The 20,922-nt window shown below is 42.4% G+C and overlaps 1 protein-coding gene across 2 annotated transcripts in view; it reads right to left on the reverse strand.

Moving 5' to 3' along the window:
- Window positions 1-20,922, reverse strand: part of GLRA3 (glycine receptor alpha 3) — a 117,538-nt gene that overhangs the window by 48,571 nt on the left and 48,045 nt on the right. For both annotated transcript variants that reach the window (XM_038755277.1, XM_038755276.1), the window contains exon 3: window positions 17,368-17,435. In XM_038755277.1, coding sequence (XP_038611205.1) covers window positions 17,368-17,435 — 68 coding nt within the window. The remainder of the gene's footprint in view (window positions 1-17,367; window positions 17,436-20,922) is intronic.

Below are 20,922 nucleotides of genomic sequence, written 5' to 3' on the forward strand. Positions count from 1 at the left end.
GAGAATCCTGCTCAGTAAATCAAAAGGTGAAGTTATTGTGTCCCTAATCTATTTTATTGCATCTTCCCCTACAAGCTTATAGCTGGTGAACATAGATCACACCTATCAGTTCAGTTGTATTGGACTGTACAGTGCTCTCCATATAGTAAGTGCTCAATAAAAACCATTGATTGGGGCTTTTCTTCAAAAGACCTCAAACCACTTGATGCTGGATAAGTAATTTATGCCATTTCAATACAAATCCAGGATAACTTTGCAAAAATCCTAAATGTCATTCAGTTGAATAGAGTTTGCTCCCTCAAATTTTCTCTACAATGAGGTGGCTTTCAGAATTTCATTATCCCACATTTTGGAATGATGATGGTTTGGGCCCTTTCATTAAGTAATAGTAGTAGTAGTATTTGCGGTGATATTATTTATTAAGGGCTAACCATGTTCAGAGCAATGTAGTAAGTGCTGGTCAAGAATAAGCAGGTGGGAATTAAACTATATCAAATAATAATAATAATGACATTTATTAAGCGCTTACTATGTGCAAAGCACTGTTTTAAGCACTGGGGAGGTTACAAGGTGATCAGGTTGTCCCATGGGTGGCTCACAGTCTTAATCCCCATTTTACAGATGAGGGAACCGAGGCCCAGAGAAGTGAGGTGACTTGCCAAAAGTCACACACCTGACATTTGGTGGAGCTGGGATTTGAACCCATGACCTCTGACTCCAAAGCCCGTGGTCTTTCCACTGAGCCACGCTGCTTCTCAAATATTAGAGAGATGGGAGAAAAATGTATGGATTCCACTTGGAAATATGGCAGTTGGGAGAATATTATCTCTCCTGCACTACCCTGTACTCAAAAAGGGTAGGATAGACAATATCACGCTATGCCTCTAAACTTAGGCAGGGAACATGTCTAGCATTTCTGTTGTTTTGTCCTCTCCCAAGCACTGCACACAGTAAGCACTCAATAAATTCCACTGATTGATTGGAAAGTCAGTCTGCCTATCAGCAATTCATTTAATACTTAATATTCGATTAATCAATGATATTTCATGAGCACTTACTGTGTATAGGGCACTGTACTAAGCACTTAGGAGAGTACAGTATAATGGTGTGGTAAGCATGCTTCCTAACCACAGTGATCTTACAGTCTAGAGGGGGAGACCAATACAAATACAAATAGATAAATTACGTATATGGATATAAATGCTATGGGGATGAGGGAGAGGTGGAAAAAGTGTGCAAATCCAAGTGCAAGGGTAACACAGAAGGGAGAGAAGAGCAAATGAGGACTTAGGGAAGACCTCTGGGAGAAGATGTGCTTTTAATAAAGTTGTGAAGATGGGGAGAGTGATTGTCTGTTGCCTTCCCCTCCCCACAGCACCTGTATATATGTTTGTACAGATTCATCACTCTCTTTTACTTGTCCATATTAACTATTCTATTTATTTTGTTAATGATGTGCATTTAGCTTTAATTCTATTTGTTCCAACGACTTGACACCTGTCTACATGTTTTGTTTTATTGTCTGTCTCCCCCTTCTAGACTGTGAGCCCGTTGATGGGTAGGGACAGTCTCTAGATGTTGCCGACTTGTACTTCCTAAGTGCTTAGTACAGTGCTCTGCACACAGTAAGCACTCAATAAATACGATTGAATGAATGAGTTCCAGGCCTGAGGCAGGATGTGGGTGAGAGGTCGTCAGTGAGATAGACAAGATCAAGGCATGGTGAGAAGTCTGGCATTAGAGGAGCAAAGTCCATGGGCTGGATTGTAGTAGGAGAGCAGCGTGGTGAGGTAGGAGGAGACAAGGTAATTGAGGGCTTTAAAGTCTATGGTGGGAAGCTTTTGTCTGAGGCAGGGGTGAATGAGAAACCACTGGAGGTTCTTGAGGAGTGGGGAAATATGGATTGAATTGAATACGGAATGGGATAGATTGACTATGGGATGGATATAATATGGGATGGATATAATATGGGATATAATCCATATAATGGATATAATCCATATGGGATGGATAGAATATGGGAAATATGCACTGACTAGAAGCAGCATGGCTCAGTGGAAAGAGCACGGGCTTTGGAGTCAGAGGTCACAGGTTCAAATCCCAGCTCCGCCACATGTCTGCTGTGTGACCTTGGGCAAGTCACTTAACTTCTCTGAGCCTCAGTTACCTCATCTGTAAAATGGGGATGAAGACTGTGAGGCCCCCGTGGGACAACCTGATCACCTTGTATCCCCCCAGTGCCTAGAACAGTGCTTTGCCCATAGTAAGTGCTTAAGAAATAGCATTATTATTATTATTATTACTATTATTATTATTATTAAATGGCTTTGTAGAAGAGTGATCCGGGCAGCAGAGCGAAATATGGACTGGAATGGGAGAGAGACAAGAGGCAGGGAGGTCAGAAAGCAGGCTGATACAGTAATCAAGGAGGAATAGAATAAGGGTTTGGATCAACTTGGTACAAGTTTGGATGGAGGGAAAAGTGTGGATTTTAGGGATGTTACGGAGGTTGCACTTGGTGACAGATTGAATATGTCGGCTGAATGAGAGAGATGAGTCAAGGATAATGTCGAGATTACGGGCTTGTGAGATAGGGAGGGTGGTGGTGCAATTAAATATAGATATATACCTACATACAGAAGTAGATATATAATGAGTTGGACATAAGCCAGCCAGCCATATGGTGGCTGTTGACTGCATTATAAAATTGTGAAAGAATTAACCTCTACAGAAGCCATAATGAGACATTACAAACTCTTTTTTTCATGAAAAAGATTACACTACAGTAACAGGTGATTTTGCTGCTATTTCTGTCTCAGAGCTAGTTATTTTCATTTTCTTCACGAAATTCACAGCTCAATTACAGTGCTTAGAGCAGTGCTTGGCACCTCATAAGCACTTAACAAATATCATCATTATTATGACAGTCTACTATTAATAACTCCAGACTCCTGCTTCCTCTGATCCTTGACTGTTGATTCCAATCCCCTCACGCACAGCCGATAGAAAGTGGGGAAACAGAATCATCTAAATTTAAATTAGAACTAGAAACCAACCCTTAACGATTTTCCATGATTCCAAAACTTAAAGTCAACCCATCATCCTCCTCGTTGTTCGCAAAAGTTCGACTATGTTGGCTTGGTGGGTAGAGCCTCAGCCTGGGAGTCAGAAGGACCTAGGTTCTAGTCCTAGCTCCACTACTGCTGTGTGAACTTGAGCAAGTCACTTCACTTCTCTGAGCCTCAGTTACCTCATCTGAAAAATGGGGATTTAGAGTGGGAGCCCCATATGGGACGGCGACTTTGTCCAACCTGGTTGACTCGTATCTACTTGTATCGGACCGCTTAGTATCGCACCTGGAGAGTTTCTAATACCAGTCTTTACTATAGGAGGGAGAGTCAAGCAGAGGCCTACCCATTTCATTCCAAGCTTGGCCAGTGGCTAGCGAGTGGAAGGCAATCTGCTACAAGTCAAGGCTCCCTGTGCTGGGAAGCGGTGGCTTCGGAAAGAGTCGAGGGCGGAGACTCAATTTTACTGAACAGAAGGAGGAAATGGTAAAACACTTCCAGATTTTTATCAATAGAACTCTCTGGATCCACTAACCGGAACGATGGCAGACGGAGATGGGACGTTCTGGGAGAGATGTGTCCATGGTGTCGCTATGGGATAGAGATGACTTGACAGCATAAGACAAGACTTGTATCTTACCCCAGTGTTTAGAACAGCGTTTGGCATGCAGCCTATCCCGGGGAAGTCAGTGGGAGCCCCAGGGAGAGTTCTCTTTTCTTTGTGAAGGGCAGGGCGCCCTGGAATGGATTCTCCCCAAGAGAGGCCAACAAGTTCCAAATCATTATCATTATTATTATTAAATTACCAGGGTCTGTTACAACCTTGTTCTCTGAAGTGGGAAGACTCTGACCAAACTGTCACTTCCACAAGAACAGATGCCCAGCTGGGTTATGGGTAGGTAGTCTAAATAGTTGTCGTTCAATGACGGTGCTTAGAACAGTGCTTTGCACATAGTAAGCGCCTAATAAATGCCATCATTACTCAGGATGTGTCACCGCCCTCCTCAAAAATCTCCAGTGGGTGCCCATCCACCTCCATATCAAACAAAGACTCCTAACTATTGGTTTTAAAGCAGTCCGTCATCTCGCCCTCTCCTACCTCATCTTGCTTCTCTCTTTCTACAACCCAGTCAACATTCTTTGCTCCTCTGGTGCTAAACTTATCACGGTGCCTCGACCTTGCCGGTGTCGCCACTGACCCCTGGCCCATGTCTTCATGGCTTCATGTCTTCATGTCTTCGTGGCTTCAAGCGCTTAGTACAGTGCTCTGCACACAGTAAGCGCTCAATAAATACGATTGATTTATTGGAATGCCCACCCCCCTCTAATCCAACAGACAATTACTCTCCCCCTCTTCAAAGCCTTACTGAAGTCACATCTCGTCCAAGAGGCCTTCTGAAACTAAGCTCCATATTTTCTCTTCTCCCACTCCCTTCTGCATCGCCCTGACTTGCTCCCTTTGCTCTTCCCCTTCCCAGCCCCTTAGCACTTATGTATATTCCTGTAATTTGATTTATTTATATGGCTGTCTATTTGTGTTGATGTCTGTCTCCCCTCATCTAGACCATGAGCTCGTTATAGGCAGTGTTGTCACTCTTTATTGCTGTATTGTACTTTCCTAAACGCTTAGTACAGTGCTCTGCACACAGAAAGTGCTCAATAAATACAATTGAATGAATGTATGAATGACTAATAATAATAATAATGATAATAATGGCATTTAGTAAGCACTTACTATGTGCCAAGCACTGTTCTAAGCACTGGGGGGATACAAGGTGACTATTGTTACGATAGCTCCATATGAGTGCAGAGTAATCATTCAAGGATATCCTTAGGGATATTTGATGCCTTCTTTCTGATATCATTTCTTTTTAAACGGAAGCAAGCCTGTCCATTCGACCTCATAAGAGACATTTTGGGCACTTAATCTTGCAGGTCTTTATCTCCTCATCAGAGACATTTCTTGACTGCCCGTGGAGTATACAGCACTTATCTTTAGTTATCTAAAACCCATCTCGTCTACCAAAGTTCAATATCGTTCGCTCGAACTGGCTGATTACACAACAGTCTAGCTGCCAACATCCAAAGTAATCTGTTCCTCAAATATTTTTCCTTCATTCGCGTTATGATAAAATTGGATTGTGTAATTGAAAAGCCCACAGAGGATGACCGGGCAAAAATAAATTGTAAAACAGATGAATGGAGGTTTCTAGGCAGGAAGAAGCTTTGGAGTCCAATAAAAGAATAAAATGATTTACAGCTAAGGGGCTCAACATTCCTATTTAATGTAACAAAAATGACGATTACACTCAGAGCCTTTTGTGTCTATCCCCAGCTGGAGAGAAATTCGAGTAATTGACTATCAGTGAATTAGACAAGTAGCCGGAATGTCATCTGTTTTGACACCAAATTGAATGGGGAAGAGTATAGTCAACAAAAGGTGAAGGATGATGATGTGGTATAATTCCACCGCTGCCTTTTGTGTCTCGGTTATAACGAAAAAGTAGCATGCCACAAAACCGGTAATAGAGTTGGCTCTTAGGAGGCTGAATTTTCAAGGTAGACATCTCACTTTCTGAAAATATGGAACTTGATGTGTTTTTTTAATCGGGCTTTGATTAGTATAATTAGTTACACTGCCCCGTGGCTGATTAGGGTTGTGCCACAATGCTAATCTTTCCATATTGCATTTGCTCACAGGTCCCTACTCACAAGACTACAATTTTGGAGCCTGCTAATTACTCTGAATAAAAAAAAGAAATCTTTAGCTTCCTATTTTCCAGACAGCTACACTAGTCATTTTCCTGACACAGAGCTATTCCCATCTGAATTTCGATGGTAGGAGAATATATAATGATCTATTCAAAAAACATATTTAAGCAACCGTAGCTTAGTTGCTGAAAATCAGATTTGACTTTTTTCTTCCTCTTACCCACCTTTCCCTCTCTTCCACACTTTTCCAGTGACTTATATACCTCTTGGGTATCATCTGTTTTCTATTTTGAGTTTTAAAAATGAGGGGTAGATGGCATTCATTTAAATTTTCCAAGGGGGGTTGAGCCTTTCAATAGATCTCATTTGATAAATTAAACAACTACCCAAGACCTTTGCTTCATTAGTAGACTTAAAACTGATTATTCGGGAAAATATATTAGCAGGATAAAAGAGGCCTAGCCACATAACCTCCCAATCACTAGAGAAATAAACTGGATTATTCAATATAATAATGATAATAATAATAATGATGGCATTTATTAAGCACTTACTATGTGCAAAACACTGTTCTAAGCACTGGGGAGGTTACAAGGTGATCAGGTTGTCCCATGGGGGGCTCACAGTCTTCATCCCCATTTTACAGATGAGAGAACTGAGGCCCAGAGAAGTGAAGTGACCTGCCCAAAGTGACAATTGGCGGAGCCGGGATTTGAACCCATGAACTCTGACTCCAAAGCCCGGGCTCTTTCCACTGAGCCACTCATATGAGCCCCCTTTCTCCTCTCCTCCTCCCCATCCCCCCTGCCCTACCTCCTTCCCCTCCCCACAGCACCTGTATATATGTTTGTACAGATTTATTAGTCTATTTATTTTACTTGTACATATTTACTATTCTATTTATTTTGTTAATGATGTGCATCTAGCTTTACTTCTATTTATTCTGATGACTTGACACCTGTCCACATGTTTTGTTTTACTGTCTGTCACCCCCTTCTAGACTGTGAGCCCATTGTCGGGTAGGGACCGTCTCTATATGTTGCCAATTTGTACTTCCCAAGCGCTCAGTACAGTGCTCTGCACACAGTAAGTGCTCAATAAATATGATTGAATGAATGAATGAATGAGTGATTGGGCAGAAAAGGAGTCCTGGGAGGAGTAGCAGCATAGCTTAGTGGATAGAAAACAGGCCTGAGTCAGAATGACCTGGGTTCTAATCCCAGCTCCACCACATGTCTGCTGTGTGACCTTGGGCAAGTCATTTCACTTTTCTGCGCCTCAGTTATCTCCTCTATAAAATGAGGATTAAAGCTGTAAGCCCCATGTGGGGCAGGGACTGTGCCCAACCTGATTAATTTATATCTACCCCAGTGCTTAGAATAGTGACTGGCATGCAGTAAGCGATTAACAAGTGCCATTATTATTATCATCGGCATTATCATTACTAACATCTTCCAAACTGCTTATCTTGTATCCACCCCAGTATTTTGTCATTGTTGGGCACAAAGTAGGCACTTAACAAGTATCATCAACTAATGAAGGAAAAGAAATATTTCATGTCTTAATCTTTCCAAAGTCTTTCCAAACATCCCTGACTATTCTTGTCATGTCTTTGTTATCATCAGTCACCCAGAGACAAGAGAAACATGTGGGGAAAGATGAACTGGAAATTTTTCCAATTTCAAGCATCAGCTTTTTAGGGATTATTTTAAATTTACGGTCTATTTAGTAATGTAATCACCAACTTCAGTGGTGCACGAAATGATGCCCGACGTGCCTGAAAGATTGAAAACACTTCCACATGTATCTGACTTTTAACGAAGGCAAGCACTAGGAAGAATATGGATTAATATTCATTTGGCTTAATATGCATTACACAGTATGTTGGTTAACTCAATGCCAGCAAGTGGCATTGGAAATATTTGGTTCTCTCTAGAAGATTTAGGTAATAATACCATGTAAATTGGAAATCCATGTGCAGGGAAATGATGGCAGTTACTTGATCTGTCTTCAAGTGCGTGGTATTACATGCTATTTAATAAAATTGTTCAGTTAATGATCATTGATAAATCTGGTCTTTCCTGCCCCTGACTCTTTACTCAGCAATGGCTTTCCTTATGACTGGAATTTCTTCCCACTTCAAACACACAGAACTTCATTTTTCCCCATTTTCAAAGCTTTTCTGCAATCCCCTCTCCTCCAGGAGGCTTTCCACAGTAAGAGCTCAAGGAGAATCAACCTGGTCTAATGGATAGAGCACGGGCCGGGGAATTAAAGGAACTGGGCTTCTCTGCCACTTGCTGGCTGTGTGACATTGGGCAAGTCACTTAACATCTCTGTGCCTCAGTCACCGCATCTGTAAAATGGGGATTTAAGATTGTGAGCTCCAAGTGGGACATGGACTGGGTCCAATAGTGTAGTGGATAGACCCAGCGCTTAGAACAGTGCTTTGCACATAGTAAGCGCTTTATAAATGCCAACATTATTATCATTATTATCACAGGCCTGGGAGTTAGAAGGTCATGGGTGTAGTGGATAGACCCAGCGCTTAGAACAGTGCTTTGCACATAGTAAGCGCTTTATAAATGCCAACATTATTATTATTATTATCACAGGCCTGGGAGTTAGATGGTCATGGGTTCTAATACCAGCTCTGCCACTTGTGTGCTATGTGAACTTGGGGAAGACACTTAACTTCTCTGTACCTCAGTGACCTCATCTGTAAAATGGGGATTGAGACCGTGAGCCCCACGTGGGGCAGGGACCGTGTATTGCTTGTATTCACCCAGCACTTAGTATAGTGCCTGGTACATAGAAAGCACTTAACAAATACCATAGTTATTATTATTATTTTGTATCTACCCCAGCGCTTAGTACAGTGCCTGGCACATAGTAAGTACTTAACAAATACCATAAGACATAAATATGAGTGACTGATTTAAGAACTTGCTCATCCATGTATCCATTCATTCATTGATTCAGTCATAATAATAATAATGATGGTATTTGTTAAGCGCTTTCTATGTGCAAAGCACTGTTCTAAGCACTGGGGGGATACAAGGTGATCAGGTTGTCCCACGTGGGGCTCACAGTCTTAATCCCCATTTTACAGATGAGGTAACTGAGGCGCAGAGAAGTTAAGTGACTTGCCCAAAGTCACACAGCTGACAATTGGTGGAGCTGGGATTTGAACCTGTGACCTCTGACTCCAAAGTAAGTCATAATTATTGAGCGCTTACTATGTGCAAAGCTCTGTACTGTTTGGGGCTTTTAGACTGTGAGCCCACTGTTGGGTAGGGATTGTCTCTATATGTTGCCAACTTGTACTTCCCAAGCGCTTAGTACAGTGCTCTGCACACAGTAAGTGCTCAATAAATACGATTGATTGATTACAATATAATAATTAATAGACACATTCCTTGCCCACAGTGAGCTTTTAGTCAATCTTCCCTACTAGACAGCAAGATCCTCAAGGCTCAGAATCACATATACCAATTCTTTTGTGCCTTTCCCACAATCTGGGTACAGTGCTCTGCCCCACTGTGAACGTTCAACTACTACCAACTGTTCACTATGCCACTTTTAAAAGGATCAAAAGAAAACCAAAATAAAATCACTGGCTTTTGCCCAGATCAGTGAGGAAGATCACTGCCATCGGGTGAGCAGTAGAGGAAGAGGAGAAAAGCAGTGAAGCCTAGTGGAAAGAGCACGGGCCTGGAAGTTAGAGGGCATGGGTTCTAATCCCAGCTCTGCCACATGTTCATTCATTCAATCGTATTTATTGAGCGCTTACTGTGTGCAGAGCCCCGTACTAAGCACTTGGAAAGTACAATTCAGCAACAAATAGAGACAATCCCTGCCCAACAACAGGCTCGCAGTCTAGAAGGGGGGAGACAGACATCAAAACAAGTAAACAGGTACCACCAATAGCATCGGTATAAATAAATAGAATTAGAGATTCATTCATTCAATCGTATTTATTGAGCGCTTACTGTGTGCAGAGCACTGTACTAAGCGCTTGGGAAGTACAAGTTGGCAACATATAGAGACGGTCCCTACCCAACAGTGGGCTCACAGTCTAGATATATACATATCAATAATGAAATAAATAGAATAATAAATATGTAAATATATACACAAGTGCTGCAGGGAGGGGGATAGAGCTGAAGGAGTGAGTTGGGGTGATGGGGAGGGGAGGAGGAGCAGAGGTCTGCTGTGTGACCTTGGGTGAGTCACTTCAATTCTCTGTGCTTCAGTTATCTCATCAGTAATATGGGGATTAAGACTGTGAGCCCCATGTGGGACAGGAACTGGGTCCGAACTGATTACCTCATATCTACCCCAGCGCTCAGAACAGTGGTTGGCACATAGTAAGGGCTTAACACATACCACGATCATTATTCAGAGATTTTGCTCCTTCCCTGCCTTCCTCAAGGACTTAAGGCTACAACTAGTGTGAATGCAGACCCAGAATACCTAAGTGGAAACTGTAGCTTCTAATTGCCTGCCGGAGCCATCAGAGAGGATCTGACTCTCCTGCCAGCATCTGTTCGATTTGTTTGGAGGCCTTCTGGGGGTTGCCCTTTTGTCTCTGTCGTTTCTGCTTCGAGGGTCCCCGTGGAGTGCTTGAAAACTGGATCTCATTTGTATGTACCCTGGCAGCCCTCATCACATCAAAGAAATCTGCCACCCCACTCCGAGCTAGCCGCTTGCCGCCCTTCGCCATTACTCCTCAGACTGCCAAAGATTTTAGCAGGCCAGCTGAACGGGGGCCATGTGCAATTGAGATGGATGGCAAAATACTTAACATTAATCGACATGCTAAATCCATGCACAAGGAACAGGTTTATGGCCGCTGGAACCCTGCTTTAAATCTTTAGGACTGCCAGATCACTCCTGAAAGCATGCTCCCATAGCCTGAACATCAGAAAAAGAAAAAAAGAAACAGAAACAGCAAAATACAACTCTAAATCTCATCTGCCATGGGGCAGTCAATCATTCGTTCACTCATATTTACTGAGCGCTTACTGTGTGCAAAGCACTGTATTAAGTTCTCATTTGCTGATCAGATGAGAAAACTCTGGGAACCTTAGAAGGGCCCACCTCCCCAGAGATTTGATGTCCCTGACGCAGGAAATAAAATGCTAACCTCTTGGTTTGTCTTTCCAATCCAGGTGATGGTGCTTGTGTTATGCCAGTTAATAATACTAATAATAACAATAATAATAATGGCACTTGTTAAGTGCTTACTATGTGCCAGGTACTGTACTAAGCACTGAAGTAAATAGAAGCTAATCAGATTGGACACGGTCCATGTCTCACATGGGGCTCACAGTCTTCATCCCCACAGGGGAACAGAGAAATGAAATGACTTGCCCAAGGTCACACAGCAGCAGGTGGCAGAATTGGGATTAATAATAATAATGATGATCCTTCTAGACTGTGAGCCCGCTGTTGGGTAGGGACTGTCCTCTATATGTTGCCAACTTGTACTTCCCAAGTGCTTAATACAGGGCTCTGCACACAGTAAGCACTCAATAAGTACGATTGAATGAATGAATGAATAATAATAATAATAATTTTGGTATTTGTTAAGCGCTTATTATGTGCCGAGGACTGCTCTAAGCACTGGGTTAGATACAAGTTAATCAGATTGGACATAGTCCGTGTCCCACAGGGGGCTCACCGTCTTCATCCCCATTTTACAGATAAGGTAACTGAAGCAAAGATAAGTGAAATGACTTACCCAAGGACACACCGCAGACAAGTGGCAGAGCTGGGGTTAGAAATCAGGTCCTTCTGATGCCCAGGTCCGTGTTCTATCCACTAGGCAAAACTGCTTCTTTTGGTTGATGCTGAAAGCTGGCTCCGAGCCCTAGTAGTTCTAGCAGTATTAGTAAAAATATTTACCCATTGGGTGAAGTGCAATATATTAAATGCTTGGGAAGTAAAACAGGCAAGTGACTCATTCCCTGCCTATGGGAAACTGACATTCTTTGTCAGTCATCCAGGGATAAGAGAAACAGGGGGGGAAAGGTGAATAGAAGAATGAATTATTTTTTCATTTACAAATATCAGTTTTGGGGGATTATTTCAAGTGATCTTAAATCTTAAATATTTTCCCCTCTAGTCTGTAGGATACTTGTGGGCAAAAATCACCTATATCTACTCCTTTGCAGTGTGTTCTGCCCAGCACTTAGTACAGTGCTCTGCACAAAGCAAAGTGCTCAATAAATACTGCTGATTGATTGAACCAATTATGTAATGGAGGAGGCAGTCATGTTTGTCTGTACGCCGGTGCTTACTACATGTCTTGTCATACCCCAGTTGTGATTATTTGCAGGGTGCCTTAGTGGATAGAGCACAGGCCTGGAGTCAGAAGGACCTGGGTTCTAATCCTGGCTCTGCCATTTGTCTGCTGTGTGACCTTGGGCAAATCACTTCACTTCTCTGTGCCTCAGTTCCCTCATCCGTAAAATAGGGATTAATACCGGAAACCCTACGTAGGACAGGGACTGTGTCCAACACAATTTGCTTGTATCTACCCCAGAGCTTAGCACAGTGCCTGGCACATGGTAAACACTTAACAGATGCCACAATTATTATTATTATTATTACCTTTTTAGAATGGCACGGCATAATGGATAGAGCAAGAACCTGGGAATCAGAAGGTCCTGGGCTCTGATCCCGGCTCTGCCACTTGTCTGCTGTGTGACCTTGGGCAAGTCATTTCACTTCTCTGGGCCTCAGTTCCCTCAACTGTAAAATGGGGATTGAGACTGTGAGCCCCAAGTGGTACAGGGACTGTGTCCAACCCGATCTGCTTGTATCCACCCCAGCGCTTAGTACAGTGCTCGGCACATAGTGGAACCCTTAACAAATACCATTATCATCATCATCATCATCATCATCATCATCATCAATGGGAGTCTATTCTTATTTGAATGGGGATTTTGGGAATACTGGTCAGGAGTGGTGCTGGGAATCTTTGCTGAAAAAGCCTAACTGTAAGTGGGTTGAGTTGGTATTTTTAAATTCTGTAAGTCGAATTGTGTGTGTGTGTGTGTCTGTGTGTGTGTGTGTCTGTGTGTCTGTGTGAGCACATACATGCACAGCTCTGTAGGAAGAATATCAAATGCCGAAGACAGATTAGTAAGCGACAAAGCCGAAACAGATGGATTGAAGGAAGCTGTATTAGTCTGCCCACTGCTGGTTTAGCTGAGTTTCGGAGAAATATCGGTTCCAAATTTCCCTGTGCAGAGGAGCTCATATGGCAGAGCACGGGAAAATAAATAATATGGATTCTAAGAGGAGCAGGGATGGAGGTTGGGACTGATGGGTGGGGATCCCCTCTGGCTACTAAAAATGCTGAGGTGCGATGGAAACTTTCGCTGCTTGGACAGTGTGTGATTTACCACCTCCCTGTGTCACAGCCAGGAGAATCCTGAAGTCAAGCAGAAAAGTGCCTACAGAAGGGCTCCTTTTTCCTCTCCTCCTCCCCATCCCCACCCACCCTACCTCCTTCCCCTCCCCACAGCACCTGTATATATGCTTGTACAGAATTATTACTCTATCGATTTTACTTGTACATATTTACCATTCTATTTATTTTGTTAATGATGTGCATCTAACTTTATTTCTATTTGTTCTTTCGTCTTGACACCTGTCCACATGTTTTGTTTGGTTGTCTGTCTCCCCATTCTAGACTGTGAGCCTGTTGTTGGGTAGGGACAGTCTCTATATGCTGCCGACTTGTACTTCCCAAGCGCTTAGTACGGTGCTCTGCACACAGTAAGCGCTCATTAAATACGATTGAATGAATGAATGAAAGGGGCATGGCCCAGTGGATAAAGCCTGGATCTGCAAGTCAGAAGGACCTGGGTTCTAATCCTAGCTCTGCCGCTTGGAGAAGCAGTGTGGCTCAGTGGAAAGAGCCTGGGCTTTGGAGTCAGAGGTCATGGGTTCAAATCCCAGCTCTGCCACTTGTCAACTGGGTGACTTTGGGCAAGTCATGTCACTTCTCTGGGCTTCAATTACCTCATCTATAAAATGGAGATGAAGACTGTGAGCCCCCCCGTGGGACAACCTGATCACCTTGTAACCTCCCCAGTGCTTAGAACAGTGCTTTGCACATAGTAAGTGCTTAATAAAATGCTATCATCAATAAAATGCTATCATTCTCCGCTGTGTGACCTGAGGCAAATCCCTTCATTTCTCTGGGCCTTATCTGTAAAATGGGGATAAAGACTCTGAGCCCCAGATAATAATAATGGTGGTATTTGTTAAGCGCTTACTATGTGCCAAGCACTCTTCTAAGCGCTGGGGGTATACAAGGTGATCAAGGTTGTCCCACTTGAGGCTCACAGTCTTCATTCCCATTTTACAGGTAGGACAGGGACTGGACTCAAACCCAATTTGCTTGTATCTACCCCAGTGCTTAGTGCAGTTTCTGGCACATATCAAGCACTTAACTAATGTCACAATTTTATTATTATTGTTACTATAATTGTTATTACGTTTCTCACCCATTTTCGACTCCTTTCTCATACCTTGCCGCTTGCCTAGGGGAACCTCCGCTCTCATAATAATAACGATGATGGTTTTTGTTAAGTGCTTACTGTGTGCCAAGAACTGTTCTAAGCGCTGGGGTAGATACAAGGTTACAGGTAATCAGGTAGTCCCAGAGTTAGATACAAGGTGATCAGGTTGTCCCACGTGGGGCTCTCAGCTTAATCCCCATTTTACAGATGAGGTAACTGAGGTGCAGAGAAGTTAAGTGACTTACCCAAAGTCACACAGCTAAGTGGCGGAGATGGGATAAGAACCCATGACCTCTGACTCCAAAGCCTGTGCTCTTTCCATTAAGCCACTGCTTCTCATAACTGGGAGACCACCGCTTTCCTTCTCTTAAATGCCTATTAAAAGCATATCTCTGCAACTAAGGCTTCCCTGACAAATCTCTCATCTCCCCATTCTATTTCTCTCTTTTTTTTAAAACGGTACTTGTTAGGCACTGACTATGTTCCAGACACTGTACTAAACCCCGGGTTAGGTACAAACTAGTCAGGTTGGACACAGTCCAGGTCCCACATGGGGATCACAGTCTTAATTCCCATTTTGTAGATGGCATAACTGAGGCACAGAGAAGATAAATGACTTCCCCAAGGTGATGCAGCTGACGAGGGGCAGAGCTGGGATTAGAAGCCATTTCCTTCAGACTCCGGGGCTGGGCTCTATCCACTGGGTCACGGTGCTTCTTATTTCCTTCAGTGGTCAGCTTGGCCACTATCCTGCTCTCTAGCCACACTAAGCAGCGTGGCTTAGCGGAAAGAGCACAGATTTGGGAGTCAGAGGTCGTGAGTGCTAATCCCGGCTCCGCCACTTGTCAGCTGTGTGACTCTGGGCAAGTCACTTAACTTCTCTGTGCTTCAGTTACCTCATCTGTAAAATAGGGATTAAGACTGTGAACCCCGCATGGGACAACCTGATAACCTTGTATCTAGCCCAGCGCTTAGAACAGTGCTTGGCACATAGTAAGCACTTAACAAATACCGTCATTATTTATTACTGGCCTGTAACCACAAATGCAGTTTACAAAGGTGAATCATTCATGACTGGGGACAAGATAAATCCCTGGAAAAATTAGTCCATTTATTAAACAGATAAAGGAGTTATGTATTGGGAGAATTAAATGCAATTCTAGGGCCCTTAGAAGCATTATTTCTTTCTAATGATTGGATCATTATTAAGTGAATTATACAGATAATATTGGTCTTTAGGAGAAAGCAGACCCAAGAGCGTATGCAGAAATGATTAAAATAACAAAAGAACAAAATGATCTTACATGAAGGCAGCTGCACTGGGAAGCGGCTAGAAAGCAAATTTTTAAAGCATCCGTTCAAGTTCAAAGTTAGTCAGTCAATTAACCAATCAATGGTATTTATTGAATTAGTCCATCAGACTTATTGAGCACCTACAATGCGCAGAGCACTGTACTAAATGCTCGGAAGAGTACAATACAATAGAGTTGATAAACATATTCCCTGCCCACAAGGAGCTTACAGTCTAGGGTGGGGAGACAGACATTAATATAAATGAATAATTTATAAATATGAACATAGGTAGTGTGGGGCTGAGGGTGCACTGGGGCTTTATATCTATGGGAAACCCCCCAAATGGGGTATGATAAATGGATTAAAGTTCAGTGTTGAGATACTAATAGGCTCAATTTGAATAAAGCAGTTCAGATCCCTTTGAAAAACGAAATGTACATTTCTCTAGTATCTGACTTTAAAAACCTAGGCTGATTTCATCCCTCAAATTTCATTTGCCTTCATCCATGGCATTTAATTGAAATATGTAATATTATTTTCAATGATTGCTTACTTCATCATTTTGATCATTTTGGAATATGCAACGGAAAGGGTGCCGACAATAGGATAACCCAATTAGCACCTAGATATAATAATGACAACAATGATAATAATGATGATTGTGGTATCAGAGAAGTGAAGTGACTTGCCCAAGGTTACAGAGCAGGTGAGTGGCGGCTTTTAGAAAACTTAAAAGCTAAAGTGCTTTGCCAATTAAAACCCTAATAATGAGTCTAAAGATAAGCCACTGAATTAGCCAAGCAAAGATTCAGGAGCTTCTAATCCTTTTAACTTTGAAACTCCTGAAAAAGTGTTGGCAAAGAATCCATATTGATTTTCTATCCGTACATGCATTCTCAAATGTGAAACCTAAATTGACTGCTTGTTCGGGTGATAGCCATTTAAATGTAATACTAATGGCATTCTCACTTCTGTTCAGAATTACCTTGTGGACAAACCACGGTCCTGGGAGCCAGAGATACTTGGTTCTAATCCTACTATGTGGCCTTGGGCAAGTCACTTCACTTCTCTGTGCCTCAGTTACCTCATCTGTAAAATGGGGATTATGACTGTGAGCCCCATGTGGGACAACCCGATCACCTGGTATCCTCCCCAGTGCTTAGAACAGTGCATCAAATATAGCAAGTGCTTAACAGATGTCATCATCATCATCATCATCATCATTCTCTGGGCCTCAGTTTCCTCAACCTCAAATGGGGATTCAATGCCTGTCATCTCTCCAACTTAGATAATAATAATAATAATAATGATGGCATTTATTAAGCGCTTACTATGTGCAAAGCACTGTTCTAAGCGCTGGGGAGGGTACAAAGTGATAAGGCTGTCCCACGGGGGGCTCACAGTCTTCATCCCCATTTTACAGAAGAGGAAACTGGGGCCCGGAGAAGTTAAGTGACATGCCCAAAGTCACATAGCTGACAAGTGGAAGAGCCGGGATTTGAACCCGTGACCTCTGACTCCAAAGCCCGGGCTCTTTCCACTGAGCCACGTTGCTTCTCCAATGATGATGAGCCCCAAGTGGTACCTGATTATCTTGTATCTATCCTGGTGCTTAATAATAATATTTCAAAAGTGCTTACCAAGTCCCAAGCACTAATCATAATTACTGATGGCTTAACTTTCTCTGAGGCACGTTGACAAGAATATCATGGAAATGATATTTGCCCCATAACTTAGGATGTTAAATGCCTTACCATGGTAGTCTCTGCAATGGATCCAAAGCTGTTTATAAATATGTTGCAGGTAACATTAACCGGAGGACCTGAAAAGAAAGCACAACACCACAGTACTTATCTGGAATGCTCTCCCTCCTTCAACATTCACTGTGGTGTAGAAACTTCAACTCTTCTCCCTCTGGGCTCTTTTCCAGCTCCTGAATCTAATTACTGTTTGATCTCCATCACTTTCTCTTGATATTTTCAAATTATTGACCTTTAACTGGTTTTGGTTTTCGATCGGTTTTATTGTTCCATGAGTCTTTCCACTCTCTTTCAGATTGTGAGTCCTTTGTGGCCAGATGCAATGTCCTGATCAATTTCACGTAATTAACCCCAGCTCCTTGATCATTGTAAATGGCAGTAATATTAAGGTAAGAACACATCACAGTAGATGTAAAGGAGCTTCCTCTCTTCAAACTTCCCTCTGAATTTTCACACTGGCACCTACCCATAATGTTTTTTATCTATATTAATGTCTGTCTCTCCCTATAGACTCTAAACTTGTAGTTGGAAGGCACATTTCTCCTATGTAATATACCCTCCCTTAGTACAGGGCTCTGTACACAGTAATCGTGGCTCAGTGGAAAGGGCCTGGGCTTGGGAATCAGAGGTCATGGGTTCTAATTCCGTCTCTGCCACTTGTCAGCTGTGTGACTTTGGGCAAGTCACTTAACTTCTCTGTGCCTCAGTTCCTTCATCTGTAAAATGGGGATTAAGACTGTGAGCCCCACGTGGGACAACCTGAATATCTTGTATCCTCCCTAGCGCTTAGAACAGTGCTTGGCACTTACTAAGTTCTTAACAAATGCCATCATTATCATCATAAATACCATTGATTGATTAACTACCATTATCATTATTATTACTTCACTCTGAGTAATATGTTCCTGTGAATGAGTCAATAGCTATACCAGGAATTATTCTCCAGTACCTCTCCCTGGTTCTGTAGCTTAAAAGAACTGATGGGTTGCATAATTTTCAGTGATGCAAAACTCCAGTTGCCAGTCAAATGACTGCAAAAATAAAGAGCTCTTTAGCTTCAATTGTCAATTTGAGTTTGACTTGGCTGATTTGTTAAAGCTTCAGTTACCTGAACAGCTAGCTATCTTTTAAATAGAGAAGCATTTCAAATATTTTACATACAGAGAGGACGATATAAAAGCTCCCACATCTCTGCAACAGAGAAGCAAGTCAAGAACAGCAGCCACTTAAACTCTGAGTTATGCAATTTTGCCGCCTCATCAGATTTAAACTGCAATGGTCAGGTCTCCAGGCCCATGCCCAATTCAACCTCAAATTGGCTTGCTTAGGGATCGATTCTTCAGACCTTATCCTCTACTCCCAAGACCTGCTCTAACTCAAAGAATTTAAAAGATGTGAATTAAACTGCTTCTCCAGAGTAGAGCTAAGAGAGGCTGGAACGTGAATTTTCGAATATTATGGAAGGCTGTGAGTCTTCCAGATTCTGAAAAGCCCCGCCTATACAGTGAGGAGACCCAGAAACAGCTACTTTAATCACAATGGGGAGCAGAGTGACCTAGCTGAAGGAGCCTAAGTATAAAAGTCCAAGGCCCTGGGTTCTAATTCCAACTCCGCTACTTTTCTGCTATGTGATCTTGGGCAAGTCACTTAACTTCTCTGTGCCTCAGTTTCCTCATCTGCAAAATGGGATTCAATACCTGTTCTCCCTCCTACTTACTTTCTGAGCCCCATGTGCGAACTGATTTTCCTGTATCTACCCCTGAGCGTAGTACAGTGCTTGGCATATAGTAATCGGTTAACAAATATCAATGTTATTATCATTATTATTATTATAACCACAGCATTCAACTGATTTTTTTTGTGTTTGTTGTTGTCCTTGGGTTCTTCTGTTTTATCTTTATGAATTGAATCTTTCCTCGGAATACCTATCACCATCTCACATTGTCCCCTTTTCTGATTGTGAGCCTTCCCCACATCCTCAAAGTTCTCCCTAGCACTTAGTACAGTGTTCATACAGTAGGTGCTCAATAAATACCAATGGATGAATGAATGAATGAATATAGAGGGAATCTCTTGGTTTCCTTCATCCACCTCATCTTTAGTGCTCAGCACTAAATGAAAGGGTTATCATAGTTATCATCAGATTTGGGGAACATATTAAGCTTTGGAAACCTACGTCCCTATAAGTTGAAAGTAAAACTGAATTACTTAAAAAGCCTAATGTCCTTAAATCAAAGTTCCAATCAGTTGCAAGAGAACATTCCAAGTTCTTTTGTTCCCATTTGAAATAGTTCATCCACCAAGTATTACTGAATCCCCACTGATTCAGTTGGTTTTCTCCAGGACATTCCAACTGGATATTTCAGCCTCCAGATTGACTCTTTTCACCTCACTTACCCAGTTGGACAGTCACGTGCTTAGTACAGTGCTCAAGCACTTAGTACAGTGCTCTGCACAGAGAAAGCGCTCAATAAATCCAATTGAATGAATGAACAAGGAGCAAACCAGCCAGATCATTTTTAATCCTCCACTTCATTATGCATCATAGACTCTTTAATACTGCCTCCTTGGGATTAATAGTTTTTAGTCTAGTCTCCATGGGAAAATTGTATTTTGAGAGAGGAATTTTTATTTTAAGAGGAATACCCCCGTTTTTTTTTTTACCAAATATGCTTGGAGGATTCCAATCTACAGTGTTGGGGGGAGGTGGGGAGAGACGAAAGCAGAGATTATTCTCTGCATGAAATCTAATATATTTGCAGTCTGTTAGGCCTCCCTCATTATCTCAAAACCCATCCCAAGAATCAGACATCAGTACTCTCCTATTCTTCCCTGGACTGTACTTCCCAAGCGCTTAGTACAAGGCTCTGCACACAGTAAGCGCTCAATAAATACGATTGATGATGATGATGATGATGACTGCAGTTTCAGCTAATGACCTTTGACGGCCTTGTGGATTTCATGACATTTCTAATTGTGCAGTCTTCAGATGGGTTGAGTGGATTTTTCTTCCAAGTTCTTTCCCCTATTCACAGTGTCCATCTACCTCCCTACATGCCCCAACCCTGACAAGGACCTTGGATCAGAGGAAGGAAAATGGGATCCAGGGGTACGAGCTAGAGGAGCAGGAGGAAGAATGGGAAGATCCTAGGACAGAGTGGAAAGCATTTAACAAAGGACAAAGTGCCACAGAGAAGTTTTATAAAACACCAGTGGAGCTTCACTTTAACAACTTGGCCTAAACTAGGCCTATTTTGTTTCTATTTTTCCATTAGTATTTTTTGGTACTTGTTTAGTGCTTACTATGTTCCAAGCATTGTATTAAGCACAAGGGCAGTTACAGGGTAATCAGTTTGGACAGAGTCCCTTTCCCAAATGGGGCTCACAGCTTAAGTAGTTGAGGAAAGTGAGGCACAGAAAAGTGAGGCGACTTGCCCAAGGTCACACAGCAGACAGGTTGTGGAGATGGGATTAGAACCCAGTCCCTCTGGCTCCCAGGCCAATGCTCTTTCCACTAGGCCACACTGCTCATTTTGGTCAGTATTGGGC

This window comes from Tachyglossus aculeatus, chromosome 12 (genome assembly GCF_015852505.1).
Source record: "Tachyglossus aculeatus isolate mTacAcu1 chromosome 12, mTacAcu1.pri, whole genome shotgun sequence".
Lineage (NCBI taxonomy): Eukaryota > Metazoa > Chordata > Mammalia > Monotremata > Tachyglossidae > Tachyglossus > Tachyglossus aculeatus.